General features: G+C 37.5%; 2 protein-coding genes across 2 annotated transcripts in view; one reads left to right on the top strand and one right to left on the bottom strand.

Annotated features, from left to right (window-relative positions):
* The window catches only part of LOC135481061 (syntaxin-binding protein 1-like), a 29,100-nt gene extending 22,008 nt beyond the window's left edge, over positions 1 to 7,092 (bottom strand). The window contains 8 exon segments of the mRNA XM_064760991.1: positions 650 to 734; positions 1,591 to 1,739; positions 2,194 to 2,297; positions 4,515 to 4,527; positions 4,529 to 4,594; positions 5,014 to 5,090; positions 5,663 to 5,794; positions 7,065 to 7,092. Coding sequence (XP_064617061.1) covers positions 650 to 734; positions 1,591 to 1,739; positions 2,194 to 2,297; positions 4,515 to 4,527; positions 4,529 to 4,594; positions 5,014 to 5,090; positions 5,663 to 5,794; positions 7,065 to 7,092 — 654 coding nt within the window.
* A 260-nt stretch (positions 7,093 to 7,352) lies between these two features.
* Positions 7,353 to 21,654, top strand: part of LOC135481095 (rap guanine nucleotide exchange factor 1-like) — a 97,060-nt gene continuing 82,758 nt past the window's right edge. The window contains exon 1 of the mRNA XM_064761029.1: positions 7,353 to 7,490. Within this exon, the coding sequence (XP_064617099.1) occupies positions 7,466 to 7,490 (25 nt within the window). The 5' untranslated portion in view covers positions 7,353 to 7,465. The remainder of the gene's footprint in view (positions 7,491 to 21,654) is intronic.

Below are 21,654 nucleotides of genomic sequence, written 5' to 3'. Positions count from 1 at the left end.
AGCCTACTTGGGATGATCAGCAGACATTTGTCCTTCTGAGGGCCCTACACAACAACAACAACAACAGCAGGTGGTTAGCCTACTTGGGATGATCAGCAGACATTTGTCCTTCTGAAGGCCCTAGCCTACACAACAACAGCAGCAGGTGGTTAGCCTACTTGGGATGATCAGCAGACATTTGTCCTTCTGAGGGCCCTACAAAACAACAACAACAGCAGCAGCAGGTGGTTAGCCTACTTGGGATGATCAGCAGACATTTGTCCTTCTGAGGGCCCTACACAACAACAACAGCAGCAGCAGGTGGTTAGCCTACTTGGGATGATCAGCAGACATTTGTCCTTCTGAGGGCCCTACACAACAACAACAACAGCAGCAGGTGGTTAGCCTACTTGGGATGATCAGCAGACATTTGTCCTTCAGACGGCTCTACACAACAACACAATTTAAGCTTTAAATTTCCATCTTCTGGCTACCGTCATTACAATACCAGAGTGGACTTTTATGTTACAACAGATACTATTGCAGTTGCCTTGTTACTTGCATCCCGCCCCTCAAGGAGGATGAAAGTTCACCTTAATGGGCTAATTCAACTGAAAATAACAAGCCTCAGGGTCTAGCCAGAAATAAGAAACAAGAAAACATGACTTACATCTCCCATGGTGTGATCATCAGCTCTGTAGGCATCCAACTTCTGCTGAACCATCTGGGCAAACTCTGCGTTCTTGTCAAAGTCACTGGGAAATTCACAATACATATAAATACATGGGATAATAAGGTATCGACAGACATCATCCACAGAAATTTCAGAGAAAATCAAACTGCTTCTAAGGTAATCCTATTTTTTAAAAAATAATGATGATAAAATAATGTGTTTGGTCGATACACTGGTGTATATTACATTCATGATGACCATTTACCATTTCTGCATGGACTGTTGACACTGGAGCCCTCAGTGTTAACATTCAGCAGTTCTGTGGATTCCATATCAAGAGTTTGGTGTGGTGTACGACATATCATCATTTGGCTTGATATCTAAACTCTGTATGGCTCATGTCTACTAGGTATCTTTTCAAATTCATATGAAATCAGTCCCAAGATGAGATATACTTTACACACTCTGCATTATCTAAATATTGTATGTAAAATGACAAAACAGTGGCAAAAATGCACAAAGTAGTTGGGAACCATGTCCCAACACAGCCAACATAAAAGCCTTGAATGATTTTCACAATTCTTCAACCTTTTTAACCACCACTGGAACCAATATTTTTAAACTTCCTGAGAGGAGTATGCGGAGTAGAAAAATAATTTCCAAAGTTTTGGGATGCTTGCATGTTTAGTGACAGAAACAAATCATGTTAACGTCACTTTCAAAATAAGCGTATGCATACATTTCCCAGAAAAAATGCTTTAGAAGTTGAAAGTTGAATATTTACAGTAAGGTGAGAAATAACATGTACCACATCTGGAAATGGTCACATCTGGGATTGCATGAATGAATGAATTATTTATGGCTTATCGCCACACTTGGGATTGAACTCCTATCTCCAGCCTTGTATAAGCCCTGAGATAACGAATGCTTACACATACTTCCTGTATCTGACAGATGGGTACTCCCCCAATGTAGCACACAGGGTAGCGATCTGCTCAGCACACCTCTCCAGGTTAGAGTTCGCCCTATGGTCTTAGTCGGGTTATAGTAAAACTGGAAAGTGTCCCGGGGAGTCCATGGAATAAACCTGAGGCAAAACAGTAGACATTGGTCACAAAGGAGTATACAACGATGACTGCGTCAATAATCAATCAGCAATATTCACCTATCACGATAATTCTCAAAGACATGGGATTTTATGAGCAGGGATATCAGATTGCGGAATGACCTGTAACTTTCGTCTAGATTTCTCGATTTGGCATTAGCGTACAAGACAGATAACCTCTCTTTCTTCCTTATCTGTGTACAAAGTAACTACTGTGCTTTTATGCTGATATGCAGTGTAAAGGGACAGGATTTCTCAACATGAAAGTATTCAGATTTTGTGGGTTCTATAACTTTAATGATCTCAAAGTCTGATGCCCAGTTGTCTTTTTATGAGTCTACAGGAATCTGCTGGGAGTTTTGTCATCTGTATATACGGGAATCAGCCTGAGAATCATACTCCGGGCTTCCCGCTGAAAAAAGAAAGCCCCATCTACCTGTCTCTCATAGGGTAGGAATGCTATGTTAATCTCTTTCAGGGTCTTGATAAACTTAGCACCTGTGGACTTGCACAACTCTGTGAACAGTTCATCTGGGCAAGCTGAAATCACACAAGATAAAAATCTCACAGAAAATCAACTCCTATATTTGTAGCTGTGTTTACCATTATTTGAACACGTATTTCAGGCAAATATGTGTTCAAACTGAAAAATTAATCATATATGTCAAATCATAAAAAGAAACATCTTGCTATAGTGTGATGGTGTAATTGGGAAAAAAAGCTGGTCAGATCAAATGTTTGGGACACCAGGTCAATGAAGGCAGTGAGGAGAGCTGATCCTATATTAAGATGCTCTTCAGCCTATGCTTAATTCAGAGTTAGCTCCCCTTTGCCTACTTCAACAACCTTGAGCTCCACCAATTAGTTTTAACTTAATAAAGTGTAACTCCAAAAAGGGAAAGTCTCATCATGAAATTTAAAACTCAGTTTGCTTTGGTCTCCAAATACTCATACAATATTCATTCAAAAATTATATTTATGTACACTGCAGCCTTAAATTTTCAGGGTTGGAGTTGAATCCTAAACCTACAATGATGTCATTATAGTCATCAAAAGATGTTTTCAAAACCTGAAACAAGCCCTCAGTGTTAAGATTCGGTGGTTTCGTGCATTCCACATCAACAGTTCAGCGTGGTGCACGATTTATCATCATTGGGCTGTATTTTTGTTTCTTACTCGCCTATAATTTGCTATGATCTAATTAGCCATATCATAACATTTTACTTTCATTAACGGGCAATACTGAAAATTAAAGGACAAGACAGCACCTGACCACATTTTAATGAAATTTTACCGAATAACATATAGAACAAAATGACAATACTGCACAAATGACTGATGTGACTCCAGGCAGCCATCTTGAGAAATTTATTAAAATCAAACAAGTTGCTATCAGGTTGAACGGCATAAGCTGTGACGTAGCCTTTACCCATTCACTCCATGAAGTGACATATGATAACACAGAACTACTCCATAAGACATCATTTTGAGATCGTTTACAACGATTTATTTACCTGTAGCCAAAGGATTTCACACTGTGTTGCATGACAGGTGTGTATCATTTACGGACCACCACAGACATAAAATCAGTTGATTTACAAGCTGTGTAATATTCAACGACAGTATGTGATACTGTGTGTCAGACAGTAGCATACTGTCTCGTTCCAAATCCACATTCATCTCTCCAGTAGACCTCAGCATGCAATTGCTAAATAACATATATCAGTGAGTGAAAAAATCAACAGGGATGCGCCGGTTTATGGGAATGAGAAGACGGAATCTCATCGGAAAATGCTTCAAATTAATAAATTAATAATATTTTTTCTCTGAATTTATTACAACTGGAGAATTTAAATCTTGCCCTTTGTCTTTCTCGCATACAAGGGATGTTTTTTTTTCTGCTTTCTTTTATAAAATACAGTAAAAATATTGAAACACTGTGCCTAAGCCCAGGTGCTTCCTCCGACGCCCATGATAACTGGGTCAGCACTGCTCTCATCTTAGAGGCCATCACTACAAAACTGAAGCATAAAATCCAGCGACAGCTGAATGCCTAAAGCCTCAGTGGTGCTTAGATTTATTTCCATTTGTGTCAGAAATGAGCATGAATCCACCTGTACAACAATGTTATTGTAATTTTGTAAACATCCATTAGGGGTCAGAATTACCGATACCAGCACAACCCCTCCGGAGGCTACCAACCTGAACCAGGAATACCCTGGCCATGTATCTGCAGGCTACTCGAAAACTGTATAGATGATATAATAGGCCTACTGTATGAACAGTTCAAGAAACGTCATTCCAGTATGTCCATTTTGCGAGAAAGCTGTTTAACACTTGGTCCTTTATCACCCAGGTCCACAGCTTTAATCCGCTATAGGCTACTGCTTAAACTGTTATACAGGAAATACCTTCGACATTAGGGGACTAGAGTAATCGTGACGTCACGTTGCTCTAGATAATGGAGACGCATTGAAACTGTGACAAGACAAAGTTTCACGAAACTGGGTTGAAAAAAATCTCCAAAAAATATTTAATGCCGGTTTAAGATACTTTGAATGGTAGTCTTTCAGTGGACATGAACATTTGTCAGGTGCTGTCTTTTACTTTTCAGGCTGGTAAAGCCTGAAAGGACGTCACACACAACCCATTTTTAACCATGTAACAAACTGATAATCTTCCCAATATAAATACTGTTTACCCAGCTGGAGATGGAATCCAATCCATGCAGCCTGACAAGAAACATGCGAAACTTACCCTCAGTGAAGAAGGACATGTGCGCCCTTATACTGGGTGTTGTTTGGATTCTGAAAATCAGCCATCAGTGCTCTAATAGACTGAAAAACAAATAGGGCCAGACACATAATACAGATTACACAAGACAGTGTGGACAGGGTAAACATATCCTGTGTACAAGCACTCCCCATGTAACTTTTCTGTCTCATCTAAAATTGGGTTTTTGAAAGATACTGTATTTGGCCTCAAATCTCACTCTAAAAGGGCCATTTCAGAGGCAAATAAAGATCATAAAATATTACTTTTGGTACTAAAACATTTTTTATCAGTATATTATCCAACCTCAATTCACCTTTCTTTTTAAGGTATTTACAGTAATTACTTTCAGTAGCCTACCATCCAAAACAGACTTTTCTTAAAAACTCTGTGAATTTTGTTTACTTCATCAGGCAAAGATGGGTAGATTTAACTATAGTTATGACCTTGATGCATCTCAGCTGGAACAGAAAAGGTCACTTACTTTCTCAGTCGGTGTCAAGAGATACACACACTCCAGCAATGGCAAGGGTTCTCTTCTCTTGTTGATGTCTTCCACCACTAGAGGGAGAAACATGCACAATTTACAAGACCTTGATTTGCCATGGCACCTGAATTCAGTGGTGCACTCACCCACACCCTATGGAAGGCTAAACTGGACAAGAGCGCATTTACACAGGTTGTGCCATTACTTTGCAACCCATTGCTTGTTGAAATTTACAAAGAATCTATGCTTTGAATTTTAATTAAAATGACAAAAAAGCCTTCAGTGTGAGAATTTAGGAAAAAAATATTACATTTTAAGGGCACATTATGCATAACATGAATTCTAGAAGAAATAGTAATCGAATAATGACTGATGCACTCATTTAAGCATTATCAGGAAATTTTAAATTTTATCTTTTTAAAAGTTCAGATCAATCTAAAAAAAACAAACAATAACTTTGGGGTATTTGCTCTTATCTGTATTATGTACAGTAAGGCTAAGCCCACCAGCTGGATGTATAACTTATATTAAGTCCAGTATTATATGTAAACCTTGGTTTAGCTCCTCAGGGTAGTAAGAGGATACCCGAACCCTGATTTTTCGTACATATCTGAACATGCTTGGGTGTGAAGGAGGGCAGACTAACATGTGATTCCTTCTGACATGACCTCGTGCATCTTGCAGCAGGAGGAGAGCATTCTCATGCTCAGCTGGTCCACCACCATCACTTTCCATTCTCCGTTCTTCTTTGACGCACGGACAACGTCATTAATGATCTCTGAAAATATCCAGCATTTGATAAACAGGCTTTGTGAATATTTTTATATATTATTATATTTATTTTTAATATATATTTTATTATATTTTTTATATTTAATACAATATCAGAAAGTGGTTCTTAAGAAAGCCCTGTGAGAAGGTCATTGATGTTTTTCTGTTGAATGATAGCACAACAAATTTGATTAAGGATGAAGAGATTTTTACGAGGTGCGCAATAAAAAGCGTAACTGGATAATGGATCAGGCATGCAGGGGCAAGGGAGTGATCGTGCTCCTTAAAAATGAGGCCCTGGTCTGTCTTGCCATAATGATACCATTGTAAGACCCAGAAAATACATAACATGGTACATGTAGCTATACGGGAGAATAATCCACACTCCCAGCTGTGTACCACTAGGACACTCAATGCAACAAAGCAAGTTACTCTGGATGAAAATACCACTTGCAATGTAGAATTTCAGTCAAACTGATATTTAATGTACATGTGTTATATGTACCAAGCATGCCACCACTAGGTGTAGTCATAAGCCACTGAGTGATAATTAGATCCCAACTCCCAAGTACAGCAATGGCATTCATGACCAGATGAAGAATTGTTTGAAAGAATACAAAGCTCTGCATAACATTCACAGCTATGGTCTGCAGATTGTTGTAAAATGAATGAATGCTTGGGGTTTAACGTCGTCCTTAACAATTTTTCAGTCATACGATGACAAGGGTTATTAGGTGTGTGTACATAAAGGGTGTCTTCTTGTGGCAGGGCGAGTCCATGCTGCCACTGAAGTACCATGCCAAAGACACCAGACATGACACCCCACCCAGTCACATACTGACATATACTGACACTGGGCCAACCAATCCTCTTTCCTTGCTCCAACCTCTCATTTAACCGCACGTTAATTAGTGTCATCGATGAAAACAAATGATGATAATATTTGAGAATAAACGGTAAAATTACATAGAGATGAGCAGAGGTTACGTCAACATGCCAGACAATGGTTTTCCTCAATACACTGCCAACACATGAAATGTTTTATGTTGAGTACGACGTAGCAACATAAATATCGAATGGTGGCTGATGGGAGGAAACAAACATTTCAACGGCACTTGTCGGCTTTGCTTACTGTTTTCTGGCTGCATAGACCAGATTACGACGGACAACTCGTCTAAAACACTTAAGAAAGCTGTGTTTTGGACGACATTTGTATCCTCAAGGCGTTATATGACTGTGTTTCACAAAAAAATCGTTGTTATATACCCAATACCTACTTTCGTGCACAGCACCTTTCAACGCCATTTTGACTCAATAATATCACAAAGGATTGTGGGTAATAATCAGAATATTTAAAATGGTCGATTTATGCATTATTTCACGTCTCAACAGCGATGTCATTGTTTGGATGAGGTGTTCTATGTGCATATCACATCGCGGACTGTCAAACAATCATTTAAATTGCTGCATAATCTTTATTACCGTACAAACTAAAATTGACATAAGCCTCGTTTTGGATGTGGGCAAACCGGAAACGTAAATGAGGTCATACTGTACGTCTGTGTATTTTGGTTAGCAGTCGATGCTACTTGCATGTATAAAATGTTTCTCTGACACAAATGGATTTAAGTATGTAGAAGCCTGGTACTGAACAAGAAGTTCGTTTACTTCACACAAAATGTCTGGGAGGGCGGAGAAGCAAGGTAGGCCACTGGTTTCTTTTTTGTTTGAGGTTTTGATCTAACCGCAACAAGCGCTTCGACAACTGTGACACTGACAGACAACTGGGGAGCATCGTGTTTTATTGTGACTGCCAGCCGTTCGCAGTCGATTCACTTGTGATTCACAGAGGGCCAACTGCTACCAGGTGGCTGAAAATAAAGTTCCTCTGTACTCCAGCCTGTATGTAGTTTGATACAGAGAGGTTATTTTATTTCAGTAATTAGAGAGTTCTATCCGTAATCATATATCTGTTTTGTCAGTCCACGTACATATACATGATTTAGAGATGTGCATACAGAATCAAGATTTCTGTCTCTTCATTCTTAATTGATGCACTATAAGTGTGTGTATCATTATCTTCAACTGGACTACATTCTCATTAAAATATATGTACAACAGGGATTAAAACAGAAATAGCATGGTTAGCTACGTTCCAATGTTAACATTTCCAAGCCTTGGTTTAAGGCAAATTATTCTCAAATGTGTCTAGATAACACTTTTGGATTTGACGAGGAGGTGTCAGAGTGTTAGGGCAGCATTCACTTATTACAGAAACATTTAAACTATGGTTGTTAATACATGAAAACACAAACTTTAGTGAGTTACATGCGTACACATTCACTACTCCATCTATTTTAGCTCATCACAGTAGGCCTACTTTATCATCGTGTTTAGACTGTCATTTGTGGTGTGCCAGTTTCATGTATTTAATCATTTAAAATATTCATGGTAACTTATGTACACACATATATGGTAACTTAGAATGATATATAGTTATTTAAGGTGTACAAGTGCTGCAATAGTTGTTTCATTTTAATAGGTTTACTATAAGGATTTGTGTATCAGATCAGTAAAATTTTATGCTAAACTTGAAGACATGACCCATGCTAAGCCACCAAAAATAAAAAAGAAAGAAATAAAGATATACACACACACATATATATGTATATATATATATATATATATATATGTATGTATGTATATATATATATATATATATATATATATATATATATATATATATATCTGAAACTGTAGGATTTTATGGGGAGAATCTCTTAAATTTGTGCAGTATGCCTAATTGGCATGTGACTTATGGCTTTTTTCCTTAAGGGTAAACAGGCTTCTGACCATCATGACTGTACATCCCTCTTCAGGCTCTGTATAAAGCAGTTTCACCCGAAATGCTGACACACTTCTCACAGCTGATTTACTCTGAACTAGGTCAGACATATCATCTGCTGAATAAATGTGCTGGTGTGCAGCTGATGACCTTCAGAGCTGTTCAGGCAAGCCAGTTTTGGAGTTGAACAAATAAAGTGCAGACAGAAGGAAGCAGTGTACATTGTACATTATTATATTGTACTGTCATTTTCAAAATACATGTACATTTCAACTTTTGAATAGATTTCCAAATCCTGTCAGGCCTGTATTGCTATTTAAACTGTGTCAGTATCAGGTAAGCTGGTAATATTTACTTTTATTACAGTATTATAATACTGACTGTAATAAAAGTACATATTAGCAGTTTCATGTAAGATGTAAAAGAGTTATATATATATAAAACATTGTTTATATATATTATAATATGTTATGAGTTTTACATATTAAGCATAAAATTACATCAGTGTAATTTTCAAAGTTCATTTCAAATTGTCAATTGACTTCCAAGCTGTGTAAAACTTGTATTTTTTACACTAATTGTAAGCCTTTCAATATGGCACAAGAGTATGCAGGGGCGAATTTACAGGAGGGGTCAGATGCCCATCACCCAAGAGCGTCATTTATAACAATATACATTTAAGGTCCCTGTTTTACTTTCGGTGAGTTTTCACTGTGAATGAAGTGTAGTGCACAACTTTGAATGCCGCATAGCATTAAACTCTGGTACATGAATTTTTATCTGCATGAAATAGCTTATCTATTGGTGTAGCCTTTGTCTTGAACATAATGCAGAAAAATTTGATGTCAAAAAAAATGTCAAACACAGCGCAGTTTGTGTGTTGTAATCCGCTAGAAGCTTTTACATCTGAAGAAAGCATGATTTATTGTTGCTGTTTTACATAGGAGTATACAGCATAATTCGGGTGTGAGTTTTAATTTCTGTGCGATATACTAATAGTTAGATAAAATGATTATTCCTTATTCAAACAGATTAAGTGCCTATAAAAAAATAACTAAATAACTTACTAAATACACAACTTTGGCTACTACAGATTCTTTTTTCTTTTCAAAAATAACGTGAAATCAGAAAGTAATCAAAATTATATTATGAATTTTGAAATTCTTTATCATCTTTCAATCAGATAAGGCTCTTTTACGGAGCCTTTAACACAGTGAAAAAAATTTCACCAAAGACGTACATCTGCATGTGGCAGCCATATCAAAGTCAGTTCCCTGACTCCTAAACCTGGCGCACAGACTTTTAGTCTTTCACATTTTTGGTCAGTTTTCGGCTTTAAACTTTTTTATGCTCTACTTGTCGGGGCATCATTTAACTTTGAATAGCTGAAAACTTGAACATATAACAATCTAGGGTTGTGGAGCTTCTAGGACTACACTGCCCTTGGAGCCTCACATTAGTGTTCGAATAGGCTGTTATAACTACTAGTACATCCCCCCTCCCATCCAGTTCCTCTCTATTAATCCTTTTATGGCTTTGTATTTAATTGCATACAGAATCCACGCTGATTGGCTGATAGTTGAGGTAGGGTTCCCTGGGTTACATCTTGATCATGGTTGAATAAATGTACAATACCATACCTAAAATTCAACTTAGGCAATGCAAGAGCCTGGGCAGGGGCAGAATGTCAGTGATTTGCCTTAGTCTGTGATTTGTGGTTTTCGTCTGGCATGAGGTGCCCGCAGTATGCAAATAACCTCCGTCATTCAGATGAAATGTCTCGCATCCAGTCCATTTATTTGATGTTTTCTATGCAATATATTGGTATTTATACAAAGTCAGGCAGGGTTATGATGGATTGAGCTTGCGGTTCAATTGCATAAAAATACAGTATTACATGCCATGTATATATCGTCTTTATATAAAAGTTGATATACTGTGTAGAAAACAAATGAAAAGCAAACAGGCTGGTTTGCTGTAGAGAAAGATCGCAGGTTCCAACATAATAAGATGTTGGCAGGGGTTCTGTTGTCCACAATAATTTTTCCACACAGCTCTTAGAAGGCAAAAAATATTAGCGTACACAAAGCAGATTAATTAATAATGGCTGAGAATGCATCTCCTGCCATCTAAGATTGTAGAGCACCCGGACCCTAGGCAACCGGTGGACCATTGCCTGATGTGCTGTGATAGTTGCCCCCCCCCCCCCCCCCCCCCCCTCCCAGCCACCCATCACTCTCCACTAGATCCACCCTTGGTATGGTTGTTACAAGTCCATGCAATCTACCAATGGTAATACTGCAGGCAATGGGAGCACAAAATCCTATGTACATCTACATTTTATAGTTTCATAAAGCACTATTAATTTTAGAGACACATTGGATCTTTCTCAGTGACCCAGGTGTATATTTTGCCTATTTGACATGAGGTTCTAGGAATATGGTTAACTGTTAGTAAAGGAAAATTTGTCCCCATTGTCAGTCTTTTTAGTTGTGTCAAGTGTCACTTTGTGTGTGAGGATAAAAGACGTGTGGGTGACAGAGGTAGACAATTTTATTGTCCTATATGTGCTGCATGTACCTGTTTATAGAAGGTCTGGTGACTAAGGTAGACCTAACAAAATCTGGCACCAACTGATGGAGGTGTACATAGCCTGTTAGGACTGAAGCCAGAGTTTACTTTCTCCAGAGGGCCATACATGCAAGTACAAGTAGGTTTAATATACAACATTTAGACCATGCCATTTTAGTTCCGGAAAAGCTGCATTAAAACAAGTAAATTGAACAAAAATATGAGAATTAATAGTGAAAAGTTTTTGTACAACTTTCTTTCATAAACAGACAAAAAAAAACTCTCAGAAAGCAGTTGCATCTTAAAAAATTTATTGTTGTTTGGTGCCTTAGTCACAATGTCACCGTCAAAGTTTGGGATGATAAATCAGACTCTTCTGTTCTTTCCTGATATACAGTAGCCCTGAACATATATACGTACGTGACATTTCAGTCAATGTTTCAAAACTTAAGTACGGATATGTAATATATTTCTTAGATTTCAGTCACATAATGTGAGGCATTTTAGATGCATGGAATCTCCAGTTACATGTAGTACATGTGCCTGACTTGTATGAAATTGGGAGCTCGGCAGTGATGATCATGAATACGTGTTCCATTGTAGAATATGTGCATTGTAAATTAGGGATGTTTATGGAGGGCTTCAGGAAGAATTACAGACCAGTGCTTGTTCATTATCGAGAATACATAAGTAATTGTACATTTTGAAGCAGTTGATTGGACAGATTTGAATATAGACTTACATGTAGATGTATATATATACACAACATTTACATAAAGAGGATTTTTCGTGTCAGTACCTGCAGATTCTGTGTACTGTTGTATATGTACTGTATGTATAAATGATCCTTCATGTACATTGGATTCATCATCCCAGAGGCTGCCTTGACTGAGCATGCAACTCTCTTAGCAACCTCGCCCCATTAATGAGACTGTTTGTGGATGGTAATTAGCTATTTATTGATCGACAGTTTTGTTGCATAATCTGGGAATAATCAGATCAATCTATCTAATAACCTGCCTCCCTGCTGGAATGTCTGCAGTCCAGGTAAATCAATGTGTGGATAAATGGCTATATGAAGAGATTTTAATGCGCTTGCGGTACTGTGTACATGAGCTTTATTGCTTATACTGATTGCCCAACAGCATAACCCTCTAAAATACTCAGTGTTTACAGGTATTACCATATTTGTTTGAAGAGTACCAGTACATTGTAAGATGCGTCTCATTTCATAAAGAAAAATACCTGCAAGTACCTGTAACTCTAAGTAGTCCTGCCTTCATGTTAAGATGTAGTTAAGATCTTGTTCATACACGATTGTGGTTTACATCTGAAATGAATGTATTTAATAACAGGTGACAATACTATGATATATAAGTAATAATTTTTACCTATTTAATAATAGAATGATTATTTTAGCTTATCGGAAGGCAGTTATTGACGTTTGAGTGGAGAAAAGCAGTCGCCATGGGTAACGTGTCTATGGACACATATGCATTGATACTTACTTATATGTTGTATGCAAGATCTCTTGTTGCCGGCCAGAAAGGCTACTAATAAAATGCTGCAGATATCAGATTTAAGATTGCACCGAAATGAAATAACCATGAACACTCAACAAAACATGTAGCCTGCTGCACGTGTATATTATATGCCAAGGCCTGTTAAAATAATGGGATTTAATATGCTAATGTCAGTCTACAGGCATATTAGTAATTAGATACATTTATATCACTATGTTCATTCTTCAGAAGGGTGTTGGCTGTTTGGATTTAAAATGGCCAGTATTAAGGTGATTAGTTAGCATAAATGACTGCACTTATTTTGGACAAGATTTACCCCTGTGATTTGATTGTTACATCATTACCTGTGTACAAATTGAGTAAGGTCATTAGAGTGACTTGGCTGTGATGTTCAGTGGCTTATTCAGCTGTTGAGTGACATGTTCACTGTGTTCGCCACAGCGGTGCTTAGCTGATTTACCCATGATTGTCACCAGTGAGTTTGTAGAGGTTCAAATCGATCTCTGGCTGTACACAGGTGAAGAGATTGAGAATGACTTACTTTGTTATCAGCACATACATGGAAAGATTTAAAATGTTGCCTTAATCTCCATTTGAAAATATTGAGAATGTACATGTAGATTTGTTTTTACAATGGTAAATACACCAATGACAAAGTTTCCCATTTTGTTTGATTCCAAGAGTTTTGTTGATTTTAGATAGGAATTTTTGAGGTTTGCTTAGATGGTGATTTGCAAGTTTCTGCATTAACAATAACATTTTATGTCATTCATTTGCCTCTAAATATGCAAATCTGAGGGCATTTAGGTTAGAATTTAGTTCAGAAACGCCTTGCAAACATGTGGAAAGGTTGAAGATATACCCAGAGATGGATTTCTGAGATCAGGATCCCAGTCTTATACCATAGGGGCTGTGTGAAGTGGTGCAAATATCTATAGATATATATTTGCACCACTTAATACAATTAGCATTGAAGATGGGGACAGTTGGGGTTGTGGGTTAGGGTTGGTGGGCAGTTGAGGATCGATACATAATTATTATTGTATCACAAAGGGGGTCGCCAAGTAATTAATAATTGACCTAGAATTGCTCTGTCTTACATATGTAGCAATACAGACCGTGACACTGGTCACAATAGAGAGAGATTGATTTTCACACAGCTAGTTGTGTTGACCACGTACATGTAGAGACAATACACATACATGCATAATATTGTAATTCTTCAACTTTTTAGCATCTTTGCAAGGTGTTTAGTTAAGCATATTATGGGGGCATTTCATCTGTGTTGACTGATAAAATTACACTTTTTGTGAAGCCTTGAAATTGGCAAATCCAACTAATGTAGTTTTGCCTCCAAAATCAAATGAAAAAAGGTGTTTAAATTGCACTGAAAGTTGCTGTTTTATATGTGCAAAGGTTGAATTAGGGAATGAGATGAATGTGTTGTACAGGAGACAAAGTATATGTAGTAGGTATGTGTAAACAAACTGGCAATCAGTTAATCAGGTTAACATACAACCATAAAGCAGTAGTTATACTACATGTAGCTGTTATGTTGTTATCGAGTAACATTGATGTGGGAAGGTCTGTCAGCAACCTGCAGATGGACATGGGTTAATATCCCCCCAGGGGATAAATAAATAGATTAACCATGAATGAGCGTTCATGCAGGAGACATACAGGTTATAAAACAAAGGCACATGTAGTGTGGCGGGATCATGTTACATTGCTGTAATGACTTGTGTGCCGTAAAATTTACTTAGATTAGAGTAGTGATATAGTATTGATATATTTCATTGCCCAAATCATGAAATATTTTCTGACTGAAATTTAGGTAAACGTTATTTAAGTTGGTGGCAATTTTCTCCAACTGCAGATATTTCCATTTACTTTTAAAGTAAATCTACATGTACTCTGTAATCAGTTCTATATTTGCATACATATGTATATGTAGGTGTATGTCAGTGTATAGTTTTGGCACGCGATATATTCCTCCCTTGATGCATCTATTCTGTCAGCCTTCTTCAAATGTATAGGCACAGACATGGCAGCACAGCGCCTGTTTGTACGGATCACGAGTAGTGATGTGACAGGATGACTCGTCATCATGCAATAAAGTCATGACAGAGACAGCACCAACTTTATATCATGACCATACGACGACACATGTATGTAGGATAAACATTTACTGGGAATCGTATTGTTGTTTGTTTAGACTGAAGCAGACCTGCTTTCAGGATTGTGTGTACAAGTTTATATATATGCAGGAGTAGAAGTACAATATGAGCATTGTTTGTTTAAGTCTGAGACTGAGTAAACAAGGAATTGTTTGGGTGTTATAAAATCACAGACATCAGCCTGCATAAGTGTATAATAATTATATGATTGGCCAACCTGACCCATGTAGATTTGTCTCAAAAATCAAGGTGAAAAGGTGTGTAACTCACACTGAAAGTTGCTTTGACATGCAAAAAGGTTGAGGAATTATGGAAAAACTTACATCTAAATTTAAGATTAGTTGTATGAGCCTATCTACAGTAAAAAAAAAAAAAAAAGTGCTACTGTTTTATTGTGCTAAAACTTACAGTACACGTAAATATGAAAGCTTGATTGATATATCAACATGTGGATCCATGGAATATATGTAAATGAATTAATTTCAGTATTGCACTTTAACATTGTCATAATATTTTCTTTGAACTCCTGGATTGAACTTTGTCCTGACCCAGGGAATGATGTCATCCTTTGTGTTCACAATGTGAAGTCTTATGAGTGTGTGACATTTCGCTGGGTGAAGAAAGGAGCTCGGGGTTTGGGGGTGGGTGGAGAGGAGGTCCTCCCTTCACAATTCCCTGTCCGAGATTTGACGTCCTTTGTTTAAATGGAGACACGTTGAAAACACACATGTACATTAGAACAGAGGCTCCAATAAAGGCTGATTAATTCATGGGGGTGACAGAAACGGCCGATATCATGACAAGGGATGAAACCACTAAAATGAGGTTGGAACATGCCAAATGAGGCTGGCGCATCATTCAAAATGAGGCTAGCTGACAAACAGCTGAAAATTAGTTGTGAGAAGATTGGTATAGCCACATGTGACAAAATTTTTATTGGCTGCTGAACAAAGGGACAGATGCTTGCGACTGCTAAGTATTTGACCTCTTAATCCGTGCTTCATTGGCAGAGAGAGAAGAAATGCATGAGATTCATTTGTTGCTGTAAGCTGTTGTAAAACCAGGGTGCTGTGAATCTTGGATTTATGACACCATGTGTACATGTACATACCCAATCAGGGAACCAAGGCAGTTGTTGTGGTTTCCTTAGTGATTGCCACATTGGGTTATTGGATAAGTGTTCATGAAATGCTTGGTTTTTATCAGTTAATAACACAAAATACATTGTATACGAGATGGCCCAAAATATTGTATAAAAATGCAAAAAAACTTTTCAGCTTATTTTTGGAGGATAACAAATACCTTTAAACTGTTGTTTTTGCTATTGCCCCATAGGTCAGTCCAGAAATTAATTGGAAAACATGCGTAAAATAGCGGGATTATATTGTAAAGAAACATTAAATATGCCCAAAAAGTAAAGTGGCATATCTTTGTTCAGTTTCTTTAAAAGCACACTCTTGTTTTGTAGTACTTTTTCATGTTTCCTCACCAAGTGTCTTTAACCTTTGAAATAAGTAAGTTGCAAAGAGAAAATGTATTTTATAATTACAGGTGCTTGCAAAAGGAGTTTCCATCAACATGAAATCAAAGAATGCTTGTGACAGACCTTACTGTATAATTTGCCCCACCCTGGGAAATTTTCATTTTTTCAATTTTGTTTTGGTTTGAGAGTGAGAGCATGCTGAAAGTGTTAAATTTCCAATGGGTTTAACACGATGTTGTAGCCGCTTTCAGTAAACGCAGTCAGTGGGAGCTGGGTGTTTAGGGGGATATAGCCTAGAGAAACAGTCTGGAATGATTAGGCTAGAAAATGACAATCAGATTTTGGGTGGAAGGCATAGACTGTTTCTCAGCCACTGTCATGTGGAAGTAACATGCTTCAGAAATAACACTGTTTGGAGACGCAGCCTGACCTTTTGTGACAAGTCGAAAACAATTTAGGGAGCAGTCTCTGGGAAGTGTTTGGTTGGGGGTGGGGAGGGGTGAGACAGGATGGGGTGAGGAGCCAGATCAGGGTTGACTGTTTATGGATAGGGGCCTGATATATTTCAACTTCTACTGTTGATAAAACTGCATATAGACACATTGTGGCATGTATACAATGTAATTATCTAGTTTATTATTTCCACTTTCTGTTTTTGAACATATACATATATATGTATGCCAAGACATAACACTGAAATTTAAATCTTTTTTTCTTTGACAGCATGATTGCATGTGCATGTACTTGTATACAAAATAATCACACATTGTACAGTTTTTTTATATTATAGTTTTGTGATAATAAACATTTCATAAATTCACATTCTGTAGGTGCTTTATCACCTCTAGAAAAAATTTCTCTCTGTCTTCAATATTCAGTTTTATATATTATGTATGTAGGTGTTACAGTCTGCAGACCTCAGATTGAACAGATGAAAGTTTATATCAAGTTATTTGCATTACGTTGTTACAAGTCTTTTGGAAAACACATAGTATACAAAAAAGACATCAAAGAGGCAATTCACCACTGTGATTTTTTTTCTTTTTGTCACATGAATGTAAGGTCGCGACGACCAAGACGCATGTACATGTAGATTACTGAATGTACCTTAAGAAGCTGTAGTAAGTTTTATTATAGGATATAAAAAGTGTCCTCAGACAGAAAACAAACAGAAAAGTTAAGAGAAACAGGCTCTAGTTCTGTGTTAAGAAAATATACTGAGGTGTGGCCGTGAACACTGTTAAGGCTAACAGATGTGATGTTGAGCATTATATGCACGATCAGAAAGCTCAGAGACATGAACAGTAGCCTGCCAGTGGTTTTGCCAGTGGTTCGCTAGTGGTTTGCTTATTAATAGCTGTGAAAAACTATACATGTACATGAGTTCACTGATCAGTGGTAAGGGCCTTCCAAATTTCACTTGAAAAACTGTGGTAAGAGTGTCTGAAACTGTGCTATTCAGGTACTTCCTGTCTCCTGCCTTATTGCCTTACACACTGCATCGTTTCCATGGAAAGAAATATGTGTGAACAAACGGAAAAGTATGGTATTTTTTTTATTTTTATCATAGAAACAAAACAGCCTGACACTGTGACCAGCTTCAATCTTATTGAATTGAAATTTGCCTCTATAAACATGTTACAAGTTAAATTATGCATGTACATGATTCGTTTATTTATTTATTTGATTGATTTGATTGGTGTTTTTTTTACGCCATAATCAAGAATACGCCTTGGTTCAGAGGTCACATGTATTTCAATCTTCACCCCGGAATTGTTATTTCATTTATATGATGTGGTGGTTAGATACATGTACATGTATAGAAAAACTGGGCTGTGTGTGGTAGGAATTAAACTGTTCACAGTACTTACACTGTGGTCGCTCAGCCATCTGGTAAACCTCTTGACTTAAAGATACAGCCAGATCAACTGGAGCTTGATTTACAGCCACCTGTGTCATTTGACATCATGAAATGCATTTACATGTATAGCTCAAGGTGTGTTGATTATATATATATATATATATACATGATGTAGTAGCGCTTCTGAATGCTTGATGAGCACGGCTAATGTATTGTAAACACGATATAGATTGTCACAACAGCTAGTGATAGGAAAGAGTTATGTCCCTTCAATCTGTTAATTTAATGGGCTTGTGTTTTAAAAGCTAATGTGGATCACAAGTCACATGTGGATTAATGTTTTGGTGATGTTTCGAACTCTGTGATACATGAATGATGTTATAAGGCAAAAGGCTGTAGTGACTTGTGATTTGAAGTGCTGTAATTAGTAATACACTGTAGAGCAGAGCGGAATGTTGGTGTCATCCCACATGTGCATGGATTGTCAGTCATTCAAACTGTGAACAATGAGTCTTTCTGAAAACCTTCGGGTATGCTGGATTCAAAAGTATGGCTAAATTTCAGATCCTTTATTCATCTTAGTTAAAGTGTGTTGAAGCCAGGGGAGGAGAGAAAGCTGTAGCCTGCCTTAAAAAGACCTTTTGGATTCTCTGCAGCAGGGAGAATCTGAAGAGAAACACTATGCAGATTTCGTCATGGTGCATGGTACGTGGCCTTGGCATCTGGTTTCTGAAGAAGTGTCTGTTTTATGGTCGGGTAATTTCCCCTTTTTTTTTTCTCTGGCAGTAGGCCATCTGTCCTGTCTCAGTGTTTTTTCCAAGATGATCCGCAACTGAGTGATGTCTTGAGGGGTTTATGTGAGCAATCCAGAGACCTGCTCAAACCAGAAGCTAGTGGTGACCAGCATGTATGAACATACAAGTAGTTCTGATTAACAGATTTCAATAAAAAAAAAATGGGTTTATTGGCTGAGGGTTTGACATGGCATTGAGCATTATGCATATTTGTGTCCCATTAGGAAGGTAGCAGACTGGGCCCTTGGCATACATCGTACACAAATCACTTTTATACATGTAGGGCAAAGGGACAGTAATAGTGAAGCTGGGCCCAGATCAACAAAGCATCCTTAGGTGAAGTTGATTGTATTTTATTTATTTCTATATTTGAGTGGTATTTTACGCTCTAGTCAGGAATATTTCACATGTATGACAGCGGCAGCATTATGGTGGGAGGAAACCGGGCAGAGTCCAGGGGAAAACCCACAACCATCCGCATGTTGCTGACAGACCATTCCACGTATGGCCGGAGCGGAAGCCAGGATGAACTAGGCTTGAACTGACTGTGACAGCATTGGTGGAAGGCTCCTGGGTCATTGCGCCATGCCGCCTCAGCCATGGAGGTGCCCAAAGTTGATTGTAACTTCATGTACCATGGCTATTACACTTGCATCTTAGAAAAGACATATTAACTTTTATAGAGATGAGTTCCCTTCACAGATCAGAATGTTTTACATTCAGTTAAGATGTGATATTCAATAAAAATATGATGGTTTACCAATACAAAGTTAAGTTTTCTCATCAATTTCTTTCATTCATTCATTCTTCAAGCTCTTGGTAAGCATGATTTTGAGTTGCATTTTTAAAATTTCTTTAATGTCACCATTAAAGTTTGGGATTAGAACCTTTAGTGTTTTTCTAGTTATTGTCCTGATACTAGAAACATACATGGTTAGTAATACGATCATTTCTAACCCTTGTGAAAACCAGGATGTCAGTATAAAAAAGTATAAAAACATCTGTAATTGTTTCACTTTTGGTAAGTGCTTTGTTTATCAGCATCAGCATATGCTAATGTACATGTACGTGCTGTTTTAGTGCCTATGTGTAGGATATGGTTACTGTTCAGAAACAATCAAAGTTATATAGAATAAATTACATTATACATTGTGAAACCCAGCAGTGGTTTTGGAGTTACCCTAATTGTTCATCTGTTTTGTTTTAAATTGCATACTTCCTTTATTATTGTAACAATATGTTACATGTAAACAGCTTTTAAGATTAAAAACCCAGCCCTTCATGTAAAATCTTCAGTAAAATGTTCTATATGTACCAACTGACACTGATAAAAATTTAGCAAATGCTGAGAGATCGTAGTGTAAAGGAATCACAGAGTAATAGAGTCCAGTCATTCGCTTTTAATGTTGAGTGAAAAACTGCTACAAAGTCTGTTAAAATGTTTATACATGGGCTAATGGTATAATCTGTTTTAGAACTGGCTCTGAAATGCCTCTTTACCATAAATATCACATTTACGTGGTGATGGAATAAGAGAAGTGGTAGCTTCATGCCCATCTACTATATCATGGCAAGCAGTGTGTTTTTGCTTAATGTTCCCATGGAGTGACGAAATGACCAGAAAGGCCTCTGTTTCCAGTCCCGGGGAAACAGAGCCCCTGTAGTGATAACTGAAAAGCAGATGGTGCTACATGTATGTAGATTTTTACCCTGTTTACCACAGAGTGCCAGTGTCTGCACCCTGACAGGCCTGTCTGGTAAATCCCTATAGCTGGAATCCACCACACCTGATAAACATTCTGCCTCTTGTGATGGTAGCCTCTGGGGGGCAAGGTGGGCCTGCTCAAAACCAGAGATTAGGAGCATTTTGGGGTGGGACAACTAGGGTCATCACCCTCAACTTCCCCTCTCTCTCTCCCCCCCCCCCCCCCAAACTCAGAAAGGCTTCCTTTAATGGTCATAAGGAATGAAATCAAAGTTTTTCATGTACAGTAAGTGGTTAATTGTACTATAATGAGTAGAAGTATGATGTACATGCAGTCTGTTTTTTTTGACTTCCCCATATACAGTGTACATGTATTCATTTAACCCTTGACCCTACACACTCACACATACATGTACATGTACCTTGTCCGTGTACTGTGTAAGAAACTACATTATATATATATATCTATTGCTGGGAGAAGAAAAGCTATCTTAATCTAGGTTGCACTAAGTCCAAATTTGCACTTGTTTTTCTTGCATGATGGATATAGTTTCATAGCATTGTATCTAAAGTGTTTTTTTTTTGAGTTTTTCCACAGCAGGTGATTTCATAACATTCTATCTGTTTTTGAAAGTTCCACAAGTGAAAATGTCAGATAATTTAGAAATATCTTTCAAAGATATTTAATTGTACATACTGTATGTATTTGGCAGGTTTAAAACTGAAATGTACATGTATGAGTCTGTATGGGCAGGAGTTATTTGACCCTGGAGAGGGAGAGGAAGTGACCATGTTCATACTACTCTGTATAGCATGTGACTGGAAATGAAAACAGATGTCACCCCTTGTTTCAATTATCAGAAATGTGCACAGGAAGTAATCAAAATGAGAAAGTAATACACAAATAG

Source organism: Liolophura sinensis, chromosome 13 (assembly GCF_032854445.1).
Source record: "Liolophura sinensis isolate JHLJ2023 chromosome 13, CUHK_Ljap_v2, whole genome shotgun sequence".
Taxonomy (NCBI): Eukaryota; Metazoa; Mollusca; class Polyplacophora; order Chitonida; family Chitonidae; genus Liolophura; species Liolophura sinensis.
The sequence above is the reverse complement of the archived record's forward strand: the minus strand, read 5'-3'. Positions and strand labels throughout refer to the sequence as shown.